We start from the raw sequence: 23649 nt of genomic DNA, 5'->3' as shown, positions 1-23649 counted from the left end.
TGCTGAGGAATAGCCTTCCTGCTGCCTCAGCAGTGCTCTTTCCTGTCTCCCCAGACTGAGCTGTCTGTGTGTCTGTGGTTATTCATCCCCTCAAACATGCACAGCTACTGTAAAGACAAATGGGACACAACTGTGAGTAAAATGGAATACTTTCCATAAAAAAGGAGGACAGTGTTGTGAGAGAGCCTGGTTTCACTGAACAAGAAGTAGTTGAGGAAGGGTGAACTTGTGAACTGAAGCATAAGAGATGTGGCTTCCTTCTGACAAAGCAAAATACATTTCTGGATTCCTCTTGATTTTAGGTGAGGTGCAAATGACAGTATTTCTCTGCTTAGCAGGATTAATTTGAGAAAATGTAGTCTAAAAAAATTTTGGTACATTACAAGTGTAAACTCATGTGAATTTATCTACTGGGCATGTAGATGGACAGAAATGCTAATAGCTGCCAGGGCCATCACTAGTACACAGCCCTTATTGCTTGTAAGACTAGTGGACAGTTTGGGGTTCTGTCTTCCAAGACAGAAGAATCCAAGAGATTCTACTTTCCACCACACAGGATGAACACCAAAAAAGCCATGATTCAACCTTGTACTGTCCAGTCTTCTTTGGTGGAAATAAGTCATGCCACAGAGCTGGGTTTGGGCAGACCTGAGTATCGCTACTTACACGCACTGGTCTTGCCTGGCTAGCAAGCCAGGGAAATTATTCACTCCAGTTCACATGTAAACTCTTAAACTTGATCCAGTTTGGACTCTGTTCTCTCATTTTTAGCTGGTGCTTTAAGCAGAGCTCTCTCCATGCCATCATTGTCTTTGTGAAACATCTAGTGTCAAGCCAAGTAATTTCTTATTCCACTTTACAGACCATGATTGATGTTTGTGTTTTTAGTTGGACAAGTGAACTACCCAAAGGTTGCAGACAATTCCTCCTTCGATGAGGACAGCAGTGATGCCCTCTCCCCAGAACAGCCAGCCAGCCATGAGTCCCAAGGGTCTGTCCCATCGCCGATGGACTCCCGGATTTGTGAGCCTCTCCCTAGCACCACTGGTACATCACTAGCTCAGGTGAGAATGTGGAGGCCTCCTGCAGTGCCCTGGAGCTTCATGTTGATTTGTGGCAGAGAAGCCTAAAAAGTGAGACTAAGGCTTCCCTAAGAGGTATAGTCTGTGAGATTTCACAAGGGGTCTTAGCTCCGTGTGGTGTCAGTGACATCCTCCTCTGGTTATTCACAAAATCTCATGATGGTGCTTTGTGGGGAAGCGAGCAGCCATTGCTTGGTGATACAGCCTATGTGCAACTGATCCCAGCAGGAAATGCTGGGAGATACAGGTGTTGGATTTTGATTCCTTTTCTGCCCTAAGAAGTTGTACTGCTTCTCAGGGACAACTGAAGCAGTGGGTTAAAGGCATCTGATTAAAGATTTTAAGTCCATGCTCCTTCCTTCCAAGTGGACACTTCCTGCACTCTGTTAAACTATTTCCCTCTTTGTGTGTGTATTCATTATGCCTTTTTCTGTCCCTGCAGGGTTCATCCCAGTTGCAGATTAGCGCAGACTCCAGTGAAACTCTTTTCCTACCTGAGCAGCCACCTCCACCATTGCCACCTCCACCTCTTCTGCCCCCTAGTCTTACCAATGGAGTGGCTCTTACTGCTGCCAAGCCCCCACCAACACTCATTAAGGTACTATTTTGGCTGATGTCTTCATTGTTGTAGTCTGAAGGAAGATAAGAAAGTTACTTTTAAGCAGGTTTGGAGTTGGAAGTATTAGCATAACAGATGCAAAGGAAGGAAACATTTCTCACTGATGTCTTCCTATGACACTAATTGTAACATATTTAATGGGGTTTTCTGTTCCATGGTGTATTCATCGTCTACAAAATGGATGCTAAATGCAAAACGTTTTGAAACAAACAGTGTTATCTATAATTAAAATCAATGAGTCTGCACTGGATGAGCAAATGATGTGGTGTGCTGGGAAAGGTGACCTGCATTATGGTGCAGCACAAGCTGCTGCCAGTGCGGTGTCTATAATGTCTCAGTTAGAGAAACATGGGAAGACCCTGAGGTGAACAAACTAGAGAATTTCAAAATTAAAATCCCAGTGTGTATTCTGGTTTACATGGGGTATTACATTATATCAGTGTTTCCATTCTTACTTGCTTCCTCCTTTTCTTCTAAATAGCAAAGCCAGCCCAAGTCTGCTAGTGAGAAGTCTCAGCGCAGTAAAAAAGCCAAGGAGTTGAAGCCGAAAGTCAAGAAGCTTAAGTATCATCAGTATATTCCCCCGGACCAAAAGCAGGACAAGGGAGCTCCTCCCATGGATTCATCCTATGCCAAAATACTGCAGCAACAGCAGCTCTTTCTCCAGCTTCAGATCCTCAACCAGCAGCAGCAGCACTACAACTATCAGACCATCCTTCCAGCCCCACCTAAGTATGGGTCCGCAGTGGCAGGTCTCTTAGCAAGCACTTACGAGCACTCTTACCAGAGACATGGTATTCTGGGTGTGAGGGGCGGCCACTGGGTGTGACAGGTGTGACGCACTCAGCCTTGTAGGTTCCAGAGGGCCTCAAAAAGAGCCAGTGAGAGATGAATCAGACAAAAACAGCTGGAATGAGTCGGTTGGCACAGCAGGGGTATAGATATAGTCAAGAGTGTTGGTGTGCTTTAGAGTCTAGGGCAACACTAGTGACCCAGATGTTTCTGAATGTGTATGTTTGTGGACACTGAGGGCCTCTGGTGTCTTTCCATTGTGGTTTTGATGTCTGTGTTCTTTCTTTTCCTGTAGGCCTTCAGGAGAGCAGCAGAGTGGTGCCAGTGCTCCTGCTGTACGCAGTCTCTCTGCTACAGTCAGCAGCACATCTTCAGTATCTTCTAGTTCTAGTGGGCTGATGAGACAAAACAGTAACGCTGCGGTGGGCAAGCCTGGCCCTCTCCCTGCCAACCTGGATGAGATGAAGGTAAATGTCCTGTGAAGCTGAACAGACCCTTTCTGCCATTGTCAGTAGGCAGTACTGAACGATGTTGCTGCTGATATCTAACTGATAGTTGTTCAGTTAGAAGTTCTCCTAATGTTGCCCTCTTTTTCCCCCCCTTATCAGGTAGCAGAGCTGAAGCAAGAACTGAAGTTGAGGGCCTTGCCTGTCTCGGGCACAAAGACGGACCTGATTGAGCGTCTTCGAGCTTACCAAGAGCAGAACGGTGCAGCCGGCCAAACAGCCCCCACTCCCAAGCCCAGCACAGCAGCCGTCCTCCCTAAAGCTGCTGAAGTGGTGGTGGCCTTCCCAACTGCCAGGCTGAGCACAGGGCCAGCCCTGGTCACCACTGGCATTGCACCAGCAGAAGTAGTTGTGGCCACAGTTACTGGGGGCGGCGTGATGAAGTTTGGGAGCACAGGCTCAACTCCTCCTGTTTCTCCAACTCCTTCTGAGCGCTCACAAATGAGTACAGGGGATGAAAACTCGGGCACTGGAGATACCTTTGGAGAGATGGTGACTTCTCCTCTGACCCAGCTCACCTTGCAGACATCTCCAGTGCAGTTCTTGGTGAAGGAAGAAAGCTCCAAGTCTGCCTCCTGCAGCATAAATGTGGCACCCAAATCAGAGTGGTGTGGTGCTGGTAACAGCAGAGATGCAGGAGTTAGGGACAAAGACCAGATGCTGCAGGAGAAGGACAAGCAGATTGAGGAACTCACCCGCATGCTGAAACAGAAGCAGCAGCTGGTAGAGATGCTTAGGCTACAGCTGGAGCAGGAGAAGCGCTCTCAGCAGTCACAGCCAGCCCCAACAGCCGTGAGAGAAGGAACAGCCCTCACCTCCAAACCAGGAGCGTTTGGTGCCCAGGTCAAGAGTGAAAATGGTTTCCTGAGTTGCCAGTGTGTGAAGCAATCCAGTGGCCAAACAGACCAATTCAGCCCTGCACCAACCGCTAGCCAAATGGACACTTCGAATCCAAGCCCAGTGCCAAAGAAAGCCGTGATGGTGAAACAGGAGGAGGCAGAGCCGCCGTGCCAGTCCCACAGCCCGCGGCTTTTCCTTGGCCAGCAAGGGAGCACCCTCATCAAGGGCACCCCTCCCCCCACCCTCATCACTGACTCCACAGGGACCCACATTGTCCTTACCGTGACCAAGCAGAGCACCGAGAGGCAGGGCCTCTCTCCCCACGGGATGGCAGGGAGCAGCTGCCCACCCTTGCAGGTAGGCAAGGGTCAGATTCCAACACTGCTGCAGGCAGTTGGGTTCCTCTCTCCTCATCCCACTCAGGTTACCATAGGATGGCCTCACAGGGTGGAAATTCAGAGCAGTAAATACTGAAAGGGCCGATTTGCTCACTGCAGTGGTTGGTAGATCATGGCTTTGTAAAACAGAGCACTGTAAGCAGATCTTTGGCAAAAAGACTGGAATTTGACAATGATGAGCTGTGTACAGCAATGCACGATTGGCTCTGTTCATCACAGGCTGCTCAGCATTCTTCCAAACACATGGTTCTGCCTTTTGTCAGGACTTGGACTTGGGCTTGGACTACAAGGGTTTGCTGCCACAGTTCACTGGCTTTTAAAAGAACAACTATGCCTGTGGTATTAAAATGAGCAGAGTGTATTTCACCTCTTGTCCTTAACTGCAGAGATCATAGTTGGAGTGATAGATGGGTCATCTTACCTACCAAGAGGTGAAATCAGACCCTGGGAGCAGATCGTTTGCGTTTTGGCTGCTCTTTGTTTTAATGCATGTCAGTATTTCAGTGTTAACAGAGTCTTTCATCAGAAATGATTTACTATTCCCCTGCTGGCATGAGCTCAGCACTTAACAGAAGTGTTCCGAGTGCTCCTTCCAGGAAGGGATAAATATGCCCAAGTTTGATGGCATAAGTCAAACCTCAGCACCTTCCATGACATCAAAGATAATTTTCATTCTCTGCTGATACGTTTCTTGCACTTTCTGCAGAGCAAGTGGCAGTGTCTGCCATCAGTGACAGGCACTGAGCAGGCTATGTTTGCTGCATAGCAGGTGAGATATTGGCAGCTGTCTAAACATCAGCATCCACTGTCAACCTTGAAACCCCAGAGTATCTCACCTGAGCTCCACTGATGTTTCGCAAGGGCACAGCTCCTCTGTCAGGTCTGGCAGTCCTTGAGGTGTGTCATGGGTAGCCCAGGGATTTAGGCTGGTACTGCCTCCTATCTTAGGACTCTTGTGCATCTCTGAGACCCACAGACTCTCAATCACATCCAGTGTGATTTCTCTGCTCGGGGAAAGAGAAGGATGGAATTTCATAAAGAACAGAGTGGGGAAAAAACAAACTTATAAATCCTGTGAGAAACCTAAGCCCTTTATCCATGACATGTCTGAGAAATAACCTCTTACGCTGTGTTACATTATACCTCTTTTCTTTCCAGAGTGTACAATCATCACCCGCTAAAACTTCCAGCCAACTGCCATGTCAGGTACCTGCAAACACCCCTCAGCAGCCCACGCAGCAGCAGCAGCCCACGCAGCAGCAGCAGGAGCAGCAGCAGCCCATGCAGCAGCAGCAGCAGCCCAGAGGACCAAACCAATCTAAGGTAGCTCACTGCCTGCTCACTTTCCTCCCTTGGTTTTCTTTGCTTGCTGCCAGCATTTTTACCCACAGGCAGTGGGTACAAACGTACCACATTCCAGTGGGTGTTGTTTGTGGATTGAAAACGAGGGGCTGGAGTGGGCAGCCTTGATTCACAGGGGTGTTTCAGGTTCTTGAAGGGACTGCTGCTGAACAGAAGAGGTGGCTGCTGCATGGAGAGAGGGTGGTGTGGGCAGTGTGGCTGCTTCTGAAGTGGCATGTGAGCTCAGAGGGGTAAAAAGGCTGTGACCTTGTAGTCTCTGGTATTGCTGAGCATGCTGTCATTTCTGTTCCCCTGCCCTGAGCATGCCAGTTAATCAGTGCTTTCTGAAGTGCTATACTGCTTCAGGAAAGAGAGCACCTCTGCCTTTAGGCCTCTCCACATGCTGGCTGTAGAGGCTATACTGTACATTTCAATGCTTTCTAGCCTCCTTAGCCTCTCTAAACTGTAATTAAGATAAAATACAGAAAAAATATGAAGATTTTAGAGCTTGGAGGATAATTTCTGAGTCAGTTCTTGGAAAGGGTATGAAGACGGAAGTAATTTCTAGTATATTTAGAGTGAGAAATCTACTTTGCAAAGGGTCAGTGCCTTGGTTTGCTTTGAGACCTTGGAGAAAGTGGAGACGGTAAATAAATGCACCTCTTTCCTTGGAGTTCCTTAGCCTTTGTGCTGCAGAGGTGTCTGTACTGACTCTTCCAATCCTTTTGCCTCTCTATGAGGTCAGAAGCCAGGTCTGCAGGTGGTCACAGGGCAGCTGGCTTACACCAAGTTGTCTTTCTCAGCACCTCCAAACCTGCAGCCTTTCTTCCCCGATGGTTTCCATAAGCAGTTGCTGAAAATGGGTACTTCTGATAAAACCAGCCCACCTAGTGTGTCAAAAAAGGTACCCTGCCAGCACATCCCAGTGGCCTGTGCCATGGTTTCCAGTCCTTCTCAGGAAGAGTGGATCCCAGCAGAGCTGGTCTGGGGTCACTCCTCTACCTGTGAGCAGCTTTCCAGGGAAAATAGGAGGGGCAAAGGCATTCATGTGTACACGTGTTGGAAGTGGCATTCAGCTGCTGCCCAGGGTTCACTGCTCTAGGGGAGGAAGTTTCTGTGTGGGTCATGCAAAGCTGCTGTAGAGAGAAAGGCCCGATCCTTGCCCTTATGGGCAGTTATGTGCTGATTCATCTGGTAAAGCTGAGTCATGAGCACGACTTCCTGCAACACTTGGGGTTTCCTATGGAGCTCTGGTGCTGCTGAGTGCTCTGGTGCTCTCCGCCCACCAGCAGGCTGTGAAACATGCTGCTAAGTGAAGCTGGCTTGTGACTCCAAAGCAGGCACTGTAGAGGGAGGTGGATAGAAGACAGGCCCTGGATGTATTGCAGAGAGTAGGCTGAACACACAAGGGAAATGCCCTTTCCCTCCAAAGTGCTGCAGGAATCCCCCGCTTGGATAGATGAGGCTCTCCCCTTCCAGGAGAAGTGAAGAGGTGGTTTGTGGCGTGGCTGCTTTAGCATTGGAAAAATCAGCTAAAGATTTCCAGCTGTGAGTCGAGGGGAAATTTGTCTTCTTCCCCTGTAGTCAGGGCATAGTGCAGAGTCCAGGGAAGGAGGCAGGCTGCTGTGGGTTGAGCAGTGCAGCCTGCTGTGAAGTGCTCACAGAGAGGTAATGGTCTCAAAGCAGCTGTGAGACAGGAGTCGATGTAGACTTTTCCCTGATTCGCATTCATTCCCTCTTCTGCCTTCATTTTAAACAGTCCTCATCACAGCCTGGCTCTCCTGCTGCCCCTTCCCCTTCCCAGATGGACCTGGAGCAGCAACAGCACACACCGCTTTTTGGAACTCCTCCACCTCCTCTTCCAGTTCCCTCAGTCCCAATGAAAGAACCACCACCAGGCTATGAAGAGGCCGTGAAGCAACAGCCAAAGGCCCAGGTGAGAACAGTTATTCTCCCTGGTTTCCTTGGAGAGCAGATGAAAAATTGCCACTGTTAATCAACTTAGTTTCTTCATGTGGGCCAGTGATAGGGAATGAAGACACAACCGCACCTTTCTCATTGAATTTCCTCTGGAGGGTTTGGGGCGGGCCCTAAATCACAGGTGAAAAATCCCAAACAATTAATTGCTGTTGCTGACCATACTTTCCCAGCCGGTAACAGCCTGAGTTACAGAGGACTCTGTGCCATGTCATGGTATGCTCATTTTTTGCTAGAAAACAGCCCTGTCCCTGGGGCAAGGGAGAGCCAGCAGCCAAGGGTGCTGCTGGAGGTGGAAGTTCCTCTGGTAAATAGGAAGCTAATCCTGCATTTGCTCTTCACAGGAGAATGGCTGTTCCAGCCAGCAGATGGATGACCTGTTTGATATCCTCATTGAAAGTGGAGGTAAGGAGATAAAGCCAGCATTTCCCTGGGTCTGAGTCTGGGGATTGCAGAGCACTGAGGGGAGAATCTGTCATGACCTCACTCTTTTCTCCGGTGTCCCTTCCACTGCCTTTAGCAATGGCAATAGTCATTAAAGCACGGAGGGAGATGTCAGTCAGGCCTTAATATGATTCTGTGATTCTTGATGGCTCTGCTGCATCAGATTCAGGCACATCGCTTCTGAGATACTGGACAGAGATGGGATTTTGTGGAGGTGGGCTGAAAACTCCTCATAGTGAGACAAGCACAGGATGTTTCCTCATCCCAGCTGGTGGTCAGTGATGGCTTAGTCTGGGGGGTGTCTGTGGCCCTGGTGGGAGGGAGGGATCCTTCTGGTGCTCAGCCAGACTTTACCTGTTTGTTCCCTCTACAGAGATTTCTGCTGACTTCAAGGATCAGTCGTCTCCAGCTGGGAAAGAACCACCTGTGGCCCCAGCCTGTTCCTCACCACCCAGCAGCCACCACTCCTCTGAGCTGGCGGTGCCAGTGTCCCTGGGGCAGCCGGTGCTCGCAGGGCGGCTGGAGGACTTCCTGGAGAGCAGCACCGGCCTCCCGCTGCTGACAGCAGGCCACGACGGGCCAGAGCCCCTGTCCCTCATTGATGACCTCCACAGTGAGATGCTGAGCAGCTCGGCCATCCTGGACCACCCGCCTTCACCTATGGACACCTCGGAATTGCACTTTGCTCACGAGCCGTCTGGGGGCATAGCCCTGGATCTGGCTGAGGCTAACTTGGACAGCATGGACTGGCTGGAGCTGCCAGGGGGTTCTGTCATGAGCCTGGCTCCCCTGAACACCACGGCTCCCAGCCTCTTTTCCACAGACTTTCTTGATGGACATGATCTGCAGCTGCACTGGGATTCTTGCTTGTAATTCTGTGAGCAGAGACTGAAGGGAATGGGTGTGGGAGGGAAAGGCATGCAGAGGGAAGAGGCCAGTCAACCAAAAAAAAAAAGAAAAAAAGAGCTCCTAGTATTTGTACTCCTCCCCTAACAGTATCCTTCCTGCGTGAAGCTGGCAGTGAGCCAGGCCAGGGCAGGGAGAATGGCTGCTGGGGGGAACAAGAGGCAGGAGGACAGGAGGAGTTGTGGGGCTGGTGGCCTCCTGCCCACTCCACACAGTCTGGCCCAGCCAGGGTGAGAACAGAGCCAACAGCCCCTGTTCCTCCAGGCAGGAGCAATGGCAGCACGTTGTTCCCTCACGTGGGACAGAGCACAACTGGGCCTGAGCTGTTTCCAGAAGCAGCACTCTGCGCTGTCCTGGGACTGGCGGATAAAGGGGGTTGTGCTGCCCCAGCACAGTCGGTCTTAACGGTTGTGGGAGGGGATTCTACCTCTGGAGCAGGACACAAAGGCAGGAGGGCTGCCTGGGGCCCAGAGCAGCTGCCCTCTGCACCACCTGCCATCTGTCAGGGGAGGGTCTGATCTGCCACAGGGCTGGAAAGAGTTGGGCAGAACAGGCACCTTCTCTAAATGTAGCCAAAGGGAACCAGGACTCCCCATTAACCTGGTAATGTCTAAGCTGGTTTCCCAAATATTGCTGAGCTTGGCAGAGGCCTGCCGGCCTGCCTGCTAGCTTCACTTGCTTTGGGCTGCAAAACAGTTTTTTAAGGTGCTAAAATCAGGTCCTTATATGTTAAAACTGCTGTCAGGCACAGCCCATTGCCCCCAGCTCCCATGGCACTTGTGACATCCCCAGGTGAGCAGGGCAGTCAGCTTGGGCAGGGACACAAAAGTGCCTGCATGTCCTGTGGAGCAGGTGAGGGGCACAGCTGGCAATCAGTAACATATCATTGAGGGCCATGTGCAATCTGTCTCCTGCCTTCGCTGTGTTGGATGCTTCACTGTAGCACGTGCCCCAGTGGAAAGCAGCAGCTGGGGATGGATGTTGGACCCCATAGGCAAGGAAGGGGAAGTGGGACTGCATGAGTGGTGTTGTGTGGCACAGGTCTTGGCTCAGTGACTGTGAGGGCCCCTTTCTGGGGAGGAGCCTGAAAGCAAGTTTTGGGCAGCTGACCTCTGCTCTTCCCTCCCTCCAGTCCCACAAGGTAAAAGTAAATGGCTGCTTACTTTGAGCTGGTGCCCTGTGTCCCTGTAGGGGCCCAGGCTGGTGCCTTGGGGGAACTGCAGACCAATGAGTGGGTTGACAAGCCCCGAGGACCTCAGAGCCATGACAATGCTATTCCTTGATCAGGGCTCTGTGGTAGAACACCAGGCCTGTGGCTCGCTCTTGTGCTGTTACTCCTGTTACTTTAGAATTTCACAGCCACACTGAGCAGGAGTGACATGGCTTACAGGGATGTGGCCACCTTGCCACAAGGCTGTCCCTGCTTTGGCCCTGAGCTGGGTCTAGGATGCTCACGCTGAGTGACGTGGGGGAAACTGTGGCTTCTGAAGTCATGCAGACTGAGGTACTGAGCTGCTCAGGCAATGAAAGGATCAGCTGCCATCCTTCTCAGTTTATCTCCCTGAGGATGCTGTCCCCACCTTTCCCCTATGCTGTGCTGCAGAGCTTCCTGCTGGGGAGGGGTAGCTGTGACACAGGGGTGCTGGTACCTCTGGTCCATGGTGAGGCAGGTGAATGCCAGCCCTGCACAATATGCTCTCCCTCAGCCACTGAACTGGCAGCAGGGTAGGGTCATGCCTGTTTGCAGCTGAGATACTCCTGCTTTCCTGAGCCCTTTGCTTGTTAACTGCATGGGGAGCCACTTTCTTAATCACTTGCAAGGGAAGCCTGCTGGCAGCTTCCTTTCTTTTCCCCTCCTCTCTCCTCTGGCCCTGAGCTGTAAGCAAGTTGGAGCCTCTTATGTGCCTCCCTCAGTGTCCGGGCTGGGGAGGATACCACCCCCCTTCCCCACAGACTTTGTATTCCTCAAGCTACAGTGTCACATCCTAAAAATCAGAATGAAAGAGTCTAGTGGGCACTCCCTTTTATCCTCCTGAGCCTTCCCTGAATTCTCTCCTGGTGCAGCCCAGATGCTCACTGGGAGCAGTGAATACTTAGCAATCACCTTACAAAGCTTTCACCAGCTCTGCCAGGGCAGCTGCCCAGCTGTGGGGGCAAGAGGCAAGGAGTTTCTAAGGAGGAAAGTGTGGGAGGACCTCCGAGATGCTAGGGGGAAAAAGTGAGGCTTCCTGTTTGTCAAACTCAAGCAAAATCAGGTTCTTCTAGCCCATAGTTGCAGAAGCCTCCACAAAAACCAGCTGTGTGATTTCTTTGGTACAAATAATTACAATTCTATTAAATAAAGGAGGAAATTATCAATAAAGTGCAATGAGCTCCTAGAGGAAGGTAGGAGCACTCCAGCTGCAGTCCTGGCCTGACCCAGCCCTGCTTCCTTGCCTGGACCAGGTACTCCAGTGATTGGCAGAGAGATGCCAATGCCTAATAGCAGTGTAGCCCTTCCCAGAGATTGCTGGTGGAAGGCTGATTCCACAGCTGCTCCCTTTCACCTTCACCCATCCAGCATCAGGTGTGAAACTGTAGGAATTTAGTGACCCTGACTTTGCCCAACATACTTGCATTGGCTGAAGAGCTTCAAGGAGCCCAGATGATAAAGAACCATGAGCCTCATGTCCTGAGGAGCCTGGCTGACCTGTGGGAGCCCCTGTGCACAAGGGGCTTCTGCCAGGTGAGCACTAACCCTGTGTGTGTAGGCAGAAGGTAAGGTGGTGCCTCAGGCCCAGAAATGTTAGAAAGTCTTCTCCCCAAACAGTGCCCAGAGCAGGCTTGCCCAGTTCTCTGCTTTCTTACTATTATTTCTTTGAATAATAGTTCAATAGTTCTTTGTTGGAAGAGGTATTCCCCTGGACATACATTTTTGCACCCATTGGGAAAAACAAAGTCTGATGTTCTGCCTCTACCTTGAATGTAATCCTGAATCTTTCTGCTGTAACCACTACTTGTTTGTAATGTGTATTTGACTAGCACGCACTCTCCCTTCCACTATGCAGCCAATGGCGAGGAGTGATCAGCACCATCAGAGTTGGATGGTGTTGGGGGGCATCAGATCCAGAGCGAGTATTCAACTGGAAAAGGATAAAAGTGACAAGTTAATGGGGGAGAGAATGGATCTTTAAATTGAATTATTTTTTCAGTTACAAATATTTGAAGAAAAAAAGTCCATTTTATTAAAAAAATTCCAAACAGCCATGTTCTCAAAAACTTCTCTGCTATGTTGGTGGGAGGACTTGGGGCCATTCTGCCTTTTCCAGCTAAGGGTGGGTGATCCCTCTGTGTCTTTCTCAAACCTGAAAAAAGCAGCTTAAGTGGTGGTGGCTCAGCTGCAGGGAGATTCCCTCAGTGTATGGAAATTACCTAAGCTGCAACCAGAAGCAGGTTTTACCAGGGACAGCTATTAGTCTCCCCCAGCCCAGCAGTCTGGTCAGGACTACAGGTAGTGAGTTGACATTACCCCTTCCACAGCCACATTACAAAGGAATTACCTTCACTGAAGACACTCACGTTCTAATCAGAACATACGCTGTAACTTCCATCCTCCCACAAGACTTGACTTCTAAACACAGTTCTCCCAAGTTCTCCCAGTGCCCTGTTACTGTCCCAATTCACAGCTCAGCTTACACCTTCTTTTTCCAGACACACTTCTTGTACAGAAAACACTGCTGTCCCCACCACCCAGCCCTGCTTTCTGCTAGCCCCTCTCCCTTTCCCCTAAGGGTCCTCCCCCTGCAGTGTCCCTACAACCCATAGTTTCCAGTATTTTCTGGCTTTTCTGGGGCTCTGCTGTGGACCTGCTCTTAGGGCTGGTGGCAGCAGAACTGGCTCTGCCCTGGCTGCTACGTGACCTTGTGGGCTTCTCCAATGAAAGGAGCTCCCTCGGTGCCAGCACAGAAACGGTATCACAATTGCCAAAGGCAAGAAAGGAAAAATTAAACCAAGTCCTGGCCCTGTCAAAAAAAGATAAAGCCCGGCGTTCTCCCAAGGCGCAGTTTTTATTTACAAATCTACCAAATAAAGGAAAGTAAGAATCTAGTGTCATCCCATCAGTAGTTTGTGCTCACAGACAAGTGCTTTCATTAGAAAGTCACAGACTCCATATCCAGAGCCACCACCAAAAAGCAGCAATTCTCCACTCCTGACCCACGTCCCCGTTGCCATCGCAGAGCAAGGAGGACGAGTTAGTCTCCCTGAGCCAGCTCCAACCTAAACCTTGTCCTGAGCTACAACAGTGCCAAAATACACATGTTCCTGGAGTAAATTTACAGCTTTTTGGTTAACAGTAAAAATAATCTAGAGATTAAAATGACAGCATGAAACACTCTTATTTAGAGGAGAGGTGGTTTTTGTCTGCTCCCAAAGTATACAATGACCATCCCCCTAAGGCTGTTACAGTGGTAACAGGCTGGTAAATTTGGGCAACTCCTGTCAACACCCCACACCAGTGCCAGTGAGGTGGGATGAAACTGATGCCAGTTCCCCTTTCTCAGCTCCAGGTCAAAGGAACTTGTCGACATGTCCCCCATCAGAGGGGAGCCCTTGGCTGGCACCGAGGGGATGTGCTCTCCCTGCTCCTGTACAGCAGTGAGTCTCTCACCAGCACAATTCCACATGCAACTGCAGTGCAAACTGTCAGTGGCTCTCATGGATCAAAGCTCTTCCCCACAGCTCCAGCCACAGACATGCTCACATGGGGCAGGGCACAATGGCTCCAGCCAGGCTGCTCCCCTGGGCACTGGTGGGGAGGCAGGGCTGAGGAAAGCAGAAAATGGGGGTGGCAGAATGTGGAAAACTGGGAGGGGGCACTTGCTTTTTGTAGCCAGAACACACTTGTACCTTTGCAGCATCACCCTCGACTATCAGCCCCCTCGGGTCTGTAGCTCAGTGTCTCAGCACTGCTCCATCTGTCCCAGGTGGTTTGGCAGCCCCCAGGGGGGATTTTGTCACAGATACAACTGGGTGGGGTTGGGGGCAGGGGGTGAGACATGAGGGGGTGGAGGAGAAGACTGTGGCCATCGAGAAGATCCCCCAGGATGGGGCGGGGTGGGGGGTCACCCATCTATATCCCAGCTGAAGAGATGGTGCTTCACAAGCATGTCCTGCACCCCTTCCTTCAGTGGCTTCTTCTCCTTCTCCTGCAGGATGACACAGAGACCCGGGTCAGTGCACCACACCCAGAAAAGGAGAGGCTGTGTCTGCAGGCAGTCTGAGCATGCCAAGGCTCTGGCACCCAGACAGAGCAGCTTCCTGCACTTCCCACCTTTGCACAGCTGGCACAGGGTTTGGAAAGCACGGGGGAAAAGAGGGAGCCTGTCACTTCCCTCTGCCCCACGTGGGCAGGGCAGGCAGACCCCTCTGCCACCACTGCCCCACAGCTCCAGCTGCACAGCCTGCCCTGGCAAGGAAAGCAGCCCCATCCACAGCCTCTGGAGCTGGCTCCAGAGAAGGCAGAGAATGGACTGTAGCACAAAGCTGGGAGACAGAGGGAGTTAAGTGAAGCCCCTGGTTCAGTGAGAGAATGAGAGATGCCACCTACTCACCTCCCTCTTTATTGGTAGCTCCCAGTCCTGAGAGAGGCTGAAAGCAAATTTGCCGAGGACCCTGATACAAAGCCAGAAGAGAGCAACGTTAAAACAGATCTCCCAGACCACACTCCCACCCCACAACTGCTGCCCCAGGCACACAAATACACTGCCTCCCCAGCTTATCCTGGCATGCCACTAAGCTTACAAGGATGAAATTCCTTGTTTGATGGTGTTGAAAAGACAGCGGCAGTCACTCATTCCCTGTTTCTCCTCCTCGCTGGGCTTCACATCCTCCCAGGCCCAGGCTGGAAGAAGGAGCTTGAAGATGTGACTCAAGTGCAGCCCCTACAGAGCCTAGTACAGCAGTACAGGGAGGCACGGGCAGCCCCGGGTTGCAGATAACGCCTGGCTGAGGGTTGCAATGGCAGATGGCAGGTTCCTCTCCAGAAAGCAGACCCCTTCCTGCAGCACCTCAGAGTTCTGCAACACCCTCCCTCTCCCCAGAGTAAGAGAAGTGTCCTCCAGCAGAAGTGCTCTAGGGGGCTAGCACGGGGAGCTCCCTTGCTGGCTGGGAGAAGTAGGATGTAAGACATTAACCAGTCCCCCTTGGTCCTTTGGTTATGCCCAACTGGTACTGCCCCCATGCTGTGGGACACGGCAGCCCAGAGGTGGCAGAAACCCTCTCCCAATCAGCAGCAGGCTGAGAACACAACACCCTGCAGTGTGCACACACAGGCCTGCTCTGGCTACAGATGCTCTCACTGGGACCTAAGGCAAGTGGGTGGTGCACACAAAAGCCAGCTTCCACTGAACCACAGCGGGAACCAGGCTGGAGCAGGCGATGGCAGGGGATGTGCCTTCCAGCTCCTGGGATTTCACCTGGCTTTTCAGAGTGCAGGAGGGTCAGAAGCATGGATGCCTGGAGCCCCAGGGAGTGTGCCCTGAGCTCCAAGTGTCTGCCTTGTGCAAGCTCAGGCACTAAAGCTGCTTTCAGCCCCTGACACCACTCCCTCACCTAACCAGGGTGAGGGAAATCAGTGGGTGATGGGCTCCTTCCCAGCTAATGACTGTCCAACTGTCTCCCTAGCACAGTCCCTGCTTCCTGCTTGGACTCAGAGTACCTAGCAAAGGACATGGAGAAGCAGTGGGGTTGAAAAGGCAGACTCTCCATCAGAATAGGTTTACAGCAGGAGGCTGCTGGCAGGCAAAGACTGCCTGCTTGTCACAACAGGACCCCAGAAGCCAAACTCTGCTCTTGGATCAGGCAGGCACAGTGCCTCACAAATAAACTGTCCAGAGATTTCCTGCTGTCTCAGCACAGAGCAGGAAATCTCTATGGCTGAGATGTCTGGGCAGCCCATGCTGCAACTCACTGGAGAGGGCCCAAACCCAGCCACCTCCTTCAGAAGAGGAAATCTATTCCAGACACTGGCACAGGGACATGCCATTGGGACACTCACCTCAGCTCACATTTGATCTGCACCCAGCCAGGACTGCGCAGGAATGACCAGGGATGGAACCACTTCTCCACAGTCTGCAGGCTTGAGCACAGCACCTCCAGCCACAAATGCAGCACCTGTTCACTGCAACAATGGGGTATAGGCTTGTTACTCAGATGCAGCCAGGAAAGAAACCCTGTCCCTCTGGGGTAGTCTGTTTTCAAGCCCTGACCCTCATCCACAGCCCTGTCCCCATTGGGAACAGGATAACCCCATAAACTTGTGTGAGCCACCCCATACAACAGGAGCTCCTTCTTCCAGCTAGGAATCAGGCTAGCACAACACACAAGGAACTCTCCCAGTGGTTGCAGTGAGAGGGGGGAAAAACAGTGGCCTAAGAGTGAAACCACTGCTACCCTTAAGCCCATTCTGCCCCTTCCCAACCTCTTTGTAGCCAAAATGCTGAGGGTACCAGGGCCAGATGACTCACTTGAGTCCGACACAGATGAGAGAACGAAGCTTCACATCCATCTGTGCATGTGCAGCATCGTGTGTCATGTTTACAGCCTGAACTGCCTGTAGGGAGGGAAGGTGTGGTTACTGCTGGGCAGCCACTTCAGCAATGCAGCTGAACGCTGCCCTCCCTGGAGCTCCCGCCCCCCCAGTGCCCCCTGCTAGCACAAGAGGGGCTAAGGGAATGTCTGGGAGACTCTGGAGCATCTCCCTCCAACAATCTCCACAGGAAACGTCCCCAGAGTAGGAGCTGGGCTCTGGCTGGGCTTGGGGTAGCACTCACCCGGTAAAGCAGCTCCTCTGGAGTGAGGACTTTGCCATCTTCATCAAGCCTGTAAAGATCACAGCAGAGGCCCAGCTAGCTCCAGTCACCCTGAGCACATGCAGGCCTTTCCTGCTTCCTACCCCAACAGCTCTCGTGCTACTGCTGAGCCCAGAGGTGCCCCTCCAGCCATGAGAGCCAAATACAGACCCAGAATCAAACACAGGGGCCCAGGGGAAGGGACAAGAGCCACTGCTAGCCCCAGATCAGCACAGGCACAGCAGCCTGCTGACATGACACCCACAGGAGCATGGGGCAGGCCATGAGTCTTGCCAAGTCTTGCTGCTTGCAGAGCAGAATCAATCTGATGAGCACGGAGGAGCAGGGCACAGACCTGTAAGTCTTGCAGAGAACAAGGCGAGAATACACCGAGTCAAAGTCCCGTTCCACTTCCCGGCTTGCAGCCTGGAGGAGCAGAGGGACACTCAGCACACCTGCCCTACAGCCAGTCACCTCAGCCCTCTGACAACACTACCCCATGAAGGGAACTGGGACATCTCACCTCTTCAATGAACAGCCAAGGGTGGCAGGCCCCCCCCAACAGAGATGGCTTCTTCAATCCATGTTCAAATATGGACTTCAAGGCTGGACAGAGTGTCCCTCGCACCAAGTCTGTCACTCCCTCTGTGACAGAGTCATCTCCAGCGATGGAGTACTGAGGAACAGGAAGAGCCAGCTCTCAGGGGGCAGAGAGGTGGAGGTGGTCCACTCACCCACACCTCTGCACAGACCAATTCCACTCCCAGGTGCCTAACAGAACCCCTTCCCTCCTCTACCTGTCATGCTCTTGCATAAGGCCCCATGTTCTGTGCTACTGCAGGGGATCTCCTGGGATCTTTGTGTTTAGGTGGCCCAGAAGACCACACAAGTGACCCCAGCACCATCCTGGCAGCATTCAGCACACAGGAATGTGATGGTGTGATGATGACTGAGCTAAGGTGTGGAGAGGGACTTGCACTGAAGATCTCTGGGACTCTGTAAGCTGCTAAAAGTCAAGACAAACAGAAGTAAATAGGAATTTCCAGGTCAGGGGGTACATCACTTTGAGGTATCACAATGACACTCTGCTAACATCTGTAAGTGGGATCCTCTCTGTTTCCACAGTTAGGAGGAGAAACACTCAGCATGCAGGACATTTCTGTGCACAGAGAGGTGATCTGCATCTAAGGAGCCAGCCCGAGAGAGGGGGAAGGAAGCAATATGTGAATACTGACATCTCTCTGGGGGCTTCTCTAGGGGGCCTTGGGTCAGCCTTTGAGCTCTTCCTCACTCCCCAGATGCTGAGAAGAAAGAGAACTGGACCTTCTCCATTTCCCCTGAAAACTGCTGAGGTCAAAAGCTGCTAATGTTTGTCTCATACACACTACCCAAATCTTGAGCACATATTGAAGTATCTGCTATAGATAAGCGCCATCCCATCACTGCCAGCTGTAAGAGGAACTAAGATGGATTGTCCCCTTGGGCACAGCTGCTTGGGAAAAATTTACTGTCATGGCCACAAAGCATGAGCAGGATCCATAGGTACAGCCTCAAAGGAGTAAAAGAACACAGGCAGCTGGGAGCAGATAGAATCATTGCCCTGTTTCCTCATCTCTAGGGTCCTTGCAACCCCAGGCATCCCACACAGATGCCTCGGCAGCCCTCTGGGGCCCTCATTCTCCATTTGGTCAGCATGAAGAAGTTGAGCAAACAGGCTTAGGAAGGTAGGCTGCCTGATCACATCACAAAGTACTCAATGGCCAGAGAAAGCAAACAGACTGAAGGAGGGAAATCTATGGCTCTTTTCATCTGTGGCTTTTTTCAGTTATGACAAAACTATTTTTTTAAATGTGAAGGTTTTTTTTGTAATGGTGGGGTTTTGAGGTACCTCTTTACTCCGCTCATCCAAGATCTCCACAAATTTTGCAGGAAACCAACCTACAAAGAGTGAACAAAGAGATGAGCCTGATAAAGATACCGAGAAATCCTTACACAAAGCCCAGTAAGAGCTGAGATAAAAATCAGAGTTCATAGGACCTACCCCCAAAGAAGGAAGCAAGCTGCCTCAAAATCACAATAACTAAGGCAGTTGTACAAGAAAGTCAATTGCAGAACACTGCTCATATGCAGCAGTGGTGGCATGCACCAACCACACCATGCCAGGAGGATGGAGCCTAAACTTGCTGTTTGCAAGAAGTAACCAGGTCACTGCTGCATGACTGCTCTCATACGTTTGCTTTGCCCCTGGCGGATACTCTGGGTACCTGGCAGAGCCTTTGCTGCCAGAGCAGTTGGTGTAGATGAATGGATGCTCTGCATCTGGCCCCATTCTCCCCAGTGCAACCCATCCTGTTCTCACCTCTCAGTCCATTCAGCTCTCCCACCCAACAGTGCTCATCCTTCTGGGAAATGATCTGAAAAAGAGGGAGTGGAAAATACCAGTTGAAGAGGTTGCAGTGGCAGGAGGGGTACAGCTGCCTGGCTGTGTGTCCACAATGAGGAACTGCTTTCTTCTCAACTGCTTTGCCAATGTTCTCATTTCACATGGCCCAGGGCCTTCAAGGGCACAAAGCTACTGCAAACATCCTCTTCTCCCCTGTTTTAGATGGGACGCTCACAGCTGAATGCAAATGGATGCTTTTACAGTCGTATCACAGTTCAGTATGCATTGTTAAACTGGGACTTGGGTTGGACCAAATCCATCTTTTGCACAGCCATGCAGCAGCCAGGAAAGGGCCTTGGTGGTGGCAGCAAGAACGACCCACAAGACAACACTCAGAGAAACACACTGCCTCATCCCCAGGCAGTTCCTAGGAGCACCAGCTGCTTCTCTTGGGCCTCTAACTGGGCTCTTATCTCCTCCCTTCTTTCCCCTGCAGGAGAGGTAGCACAGCGTCCCAAACAAGCTGGGTCTGCTTGTCCCCCGTGATGCCTGTCCACAGTCTGACACACCGTAATGATGTCGTTTTTGCGGAAGCCCAGCTCGTCATCATCGTGGCGCTCAAAATCCAGCAGTGCCTTGGCTCGGCGGCGCCGGTTGCGGGAACAGGCCACGTAGTTCTCATGGTCCCGCTGGTGGCTCTCCATGCTGTAGTCTGGGGTCAGATCCTAGCAGGTACACACATGAGAGCAGAGAGGAATCAAAGTCCACAAGTGTCTCCTGGTTACCTGCCAAAGCTTGCCTGCTCTTGTTTCCAAACCTTTTCCTGCTCCTAGACAGCAGACAGCCTCTCAGCACAGCCCTCCACCACAGATGAATTAAGCAAGCCTCACCCTCCAGCCATTACACCTGGCATGCTCTTTCTCAAGCCCACACCTCAAGAACATTTGAACAGCCATGTCCTGGGTTGAACACTCAAAACTCATGCCTGGAGCACACAGCAGTGCAGATCCAGCTGTTTCCACTCACAATTATGCAGTTCTTGGGATCCACACACTGGAAGTGCCGTGCCACCTGGAGAATGGCCTCACGCAGGTCAGCCACCAGCTCTGTCTGCTTGATGTTCTTGGCTTTCAGTGCCTCCAGATCATCATCCCCTGGTGGAGCCCATGCAGCCAGAGGGAAAGCAATGGAAGTAAAGCAAGTACATGGTATTTATTATTTTGTTACTGTTAGAATTTATTGGTTCTGAAGAAACCAAACAAGCCTAACATCAGAAGTACCTAAACTAAGGCAGGTACTTACTGCCAATCTATTCAATAATGTAAATAGTACATACCAATCTGACTGCATCAAAGTTTAAGGAGATGATACTTCCATCTGCATATCGAACTGGAATATGCCATCTTTGATCTGTCTGGGAAACTCAGTATACCAAAGTACTACTTTCAAGATGTGTCTGTAATATATGGTCAGCTGAAAGGTGGGATACAAGACTGGTGAACTTGCAGTAATTCCCTTCAGCTGACATTCTCTTGAAACTGAATCACGTTTTGGTTGAATTACTTTTGATATTTATATAACTCACAGGCTGAGAGCACATTCTTCACTGAGTCTTGGAAAAGATCTGAAAAACTAAGACAGCCTATTTTCTTGTCCCAGTTATGAAGTCAGAGCCACAAGAGACCTCAAGCTACTTAAGAGCCAGACTTCAAATGTTTGGGGTGTACAGAAATGGTCATGAGCCCAAAGTAAAAGTTACCAAAGCATCTTTTAACTATCACTAATTCCCCCAGGAGTTTTGACAGCCTATGTCTATTGCCTTACGCAGAAAGATACCTGATAGGGTGGATTCTTTAGATTCTTTTTGTTAATGTATCTACATGCCTTAAATACTGGGTACATGATGTTTGGGAACAATGAACCATTTCCTTATTTTTCTAAAAAAATAATTTTCTATTAAATCCAAAGTGTACTTTCATATATCTGTTTTTGCTCCCTCTATAATATACTGAAGATGTGGTAGCTTGATTAACATAATTAACATTTAAATTTATGTATTTTTTCACTGAACTCTAATGTTTGTACAAACACAGCTTTTATTCAGGACCCAAGTAAATCACCAGCTAGCAAATTATTACTCTGCTTATCTTCTAGCAGCATTACAGAAAACCATATAAATAAAGCATGGCCTGAGCTACAGCTGCTGCAACAGCTATACACACGTTAAACTTGTGCTAATTGAAAAGTGATTAAGAGTACCTTTTAGTCATGTGATCCTAATTAAAAAGACCCAAACTTTAGAAACATAAACAAAAGCACAACATTAGATAGAAAACAATTACAAAAATAATTTTATATCTGCTACATTAAATTATTTGAGATACATCACATTCACAGAGCTTAAGAGAAAACTGAACTTTGCTTCTGAATTAGAAAAATTGTGGGGCATAGTTACTCCCAGTCTAAGTAATAAAAAAATAACAAAATCTCCTCCTCTGTATCCAGGGGTAGGTACAGGGCATGCCAGTACTCTCAGTATTCAGAGATGCAGAGATGGAAGATAGATAGGTGAGCACGTAGATGTCAGGGGTTCCCAAAAATGTCATGCTTCTAAAATAGAATGCAACTAGAGAAGAAACTAAACCACAGCTACACTAGCTCTGTGGGCTGCTTTCATTTACATAGATCATTGATTCTTTCTGTCATCTCTCAGTCCCATCTGGCCAAAACACCATGCTCTTCCTTCTCTACTCAGATCAATCCTAGACAAACACAAGCAGGAGATGTGGGAAGCAAGTTCCACACTCTCACCTTAAAGTGTGTATGGTAAGAGGAAAACAGCTGGCGTGTCCCCCAGACTCACCTCACTGCACTCAACATGTACACTTTCAAACTTCAACACCCACATTTCCAAACAGGAAACCACATTGCATGATCAGCCACATGTGCGGAGCTCTACTTGGAGCCTGCAAAAACTGATGAGCTACACAGATCTGCACAGGAGGAGCTCTTCTGTATTCCCTTGCTGCAATGCCCACACAACAGGAAAACACCTCTTGCATGTTCTGATCTCCACCAAATAATCTTTCCTTATTTGTTTCTCTTCCTGCATTGTAAATCTAGTACAACTCTTTGTATCTCAACTACAGAAAGCCCTGACCAACCTGATCTAGCATGAGCAAGAGTCTGCTTCAAGTAGGAGATGTTGGAATACAGACACTGAGAGGTCTCTTCTAAACAGTGCTACTGTGATTCTATGACTCCTGCCCAAGTTACTACCACATCTGAATTCACTCTAAGGAAGAAGAATTAATCTCTGGGTAAGTTCTCCTTCCCTCCCAGATGAGGAAAGTAAGTACCAGTACTACACAGTAGTAGACACATTTAGGCACAGGCAGCAGACTACATTTAGGATTGACTGTCAGTTCCCAGTAGAGGGTGAATTTATCACATACACGCTTTCCTTCCTCTCACTTGGGCTGAATTTTTCCATTGTGGTCAACTACTGCAGGATGACAACTTCTCAGTTTTAACCAACGTTTTAAATATTAATAATGTTAGGTAAAACACATGATGGTTATTGTACAGAAGCCCCACTAAAATGGTAAAACCCTATCAATTATCTTTTTTCTACCACTGATATATTTTGAAGCTTGAACTTAAAATTTATCTTTGTGCAAGTGCATAACTCACTATCACCTCCATGAAAATACTCAAACTGTCAAGGAGACAGACACAAGAAAAGTGTGTGAAGCAGCCAAATTCCCAGCAAGTTCAGTCTGTACCAACTGTATGATAACATTACATACAAAAGCTCTGAGTTTAGGTTGCACAAGCAACTTTCCTGTGTTTCTTCACTTCTGCATGCTTGACTTTACAGCATCGTGGGTACTCCACCATCATTTTTATATGTACTGTTCTATGTGCTTGTAGGAAAAAATATATCAGCTTCCTGGAGAACATCAGAAAAGCTCCTCTCTGGAAAGACCAGTAAAGCCCATTTTTAGATTTATTCAGGCTATTTCAACAACAACAGGAACACTGAGTCCTGCAAATTCAGTATGTTGCCTTCTTCCGGAAAAACAATTCCTGTGGTGACATGTGGCAATTTCAAAAAGACCAGCCAATTTCAAGTAAGGTGCTGACAGTGAGGCTTACAGCATACAGACTCTTATGGAGTCAAGAAATAAGTTACTCTTAAACTCCTCCAAAAGCTATTCTGACTGTACCCTTTCTGGACATATGCTGACTTGGCTCATAAGTGAAGAAAATTAAGAGTCAAAAGCAAGACTTCCCATTGTTGTTGTTGAAGTCACAACATCTAACTCTCCTTTATAATTTTGATGGATGACACACTAGAGATCCTGCCCTGTCTCACATATTCAGAGATGTTCCTGAACTGAGCAGAGTAAGATCAGAGAGTACCACATCCAGCCTGTGGACTCTCTAAGGTCTGCCAGAAAATGTGTTTGATGAGTTGGTCAGTGCAAGAAGGACATTACAGCTGGGCTGAGCTGCATGTCCTGTTGGTC

General features: G+C 49.7%; 2 protein-coding genes across 6 annotated transcripts in view; one reads left to right on the top strand and one right to left on the bottom strand.

Moving 5' to 3' along the window:
- Positions 1–12149, top strand: part of MRTFA (myocardin related transcription factor A) — a 95808-nt gene extending 83659 nt beyond the window's left edge. For all 3 annotated transcript variants that reach the window (XM_085570396.1, XM_085570399.1, XM_085570397.1), the window contains 9 exons: positions 889–1064; positions 1525–1680; positions 2183–2433; positions 2789–2960; positions 3102–4196; positions 5396–5560; positions 7338–7514; positions 7900–7960; positions 8373–12149. In XM_085570396.1, the coding sequence (XP_085426522.1) occupies positions 889–1064; positions 1525–1680; positions 2183–2433; positions 2789–2960; positions 3102–4196; positions 5396–5560; positions 7338–7514; positions 7900–7960; positions 8373–8872 (2753 nt within the window). In that variant the 3' untranslated portion in view covers positions 8873–12149. The remainder of the gene's footprint in view (positions 1–888; positions 1065–1524; positions 1681–2182; positions 2434–2788; positions 2961–3101; positions 4197–5395; positions 5561–7337; positions 7515–7899; positions 7961–8372) is intronic.
- A 783-nt stretch (positions 12150–12932) lies between these two features.
- Positions 12933–23649, bottom strand: part of SGSM3 (small G protein signaling modulator 3) — a 28969-nt gene continuing 18252 nt past the window's right edge. For all 3 annotated transcript variants that reach the window (XM_021552808.4, XM_021552811.4, XM_085570400.1), the window contains 11 exons: positions 20144–20271; positions 19687–19842; positions 19094–19148; positions 18623–18672; positions 17258–17410; positions 17090–17160; positions 16717–16765; positions 16411–16496; positions 15942–16064; positions 14497–14557; positions 12933–14091 (listed from right to left, as the gene is read on the bottom strand). In XM_021552808.4, the coding sequence (XP_021408483.1) occupies positions 14008–14091; positions 14497–14557; positions 15942–16064; positions 16411–16496; positions 16717–16765; positions 17090–17160; positions 17258–17410; positions 18623–18672; positions 19094–19148; positions 19687–19842; positions 20144–20271 (1016 nt within the window). In that variant the 3' untranslated portion in view covers positions 12933–14007. The remainder of the gene's footprint in view (positions 14092–14496; positions 14558–15941; positions 16065–16410; positions 16497–16716; positions 16766–17089; positions 17161–17257; positions 17411–18622; positions 18673–19093; positions 19149–19686; positions 19843–20143; positions 20272–23649) is intronic.

This window comes from Lonchura striata, chromosome 1A, assembly GCF_050655825.1.
Source record: "Lonchura striata isolate lonStrDom1 chromosome 1A, ASM5065582v1, whole genome shotgun sequence".
NCBI lineage: Eukaryota > Metazoa > Chordata > Aves > Passeriformes > Estrildidae > Lonchura > Lonchura striata.
Note: the sequence above shows the minus strand (reverse complement) of the source record. Positions and strands in the feature narration are given on the sequence as shown.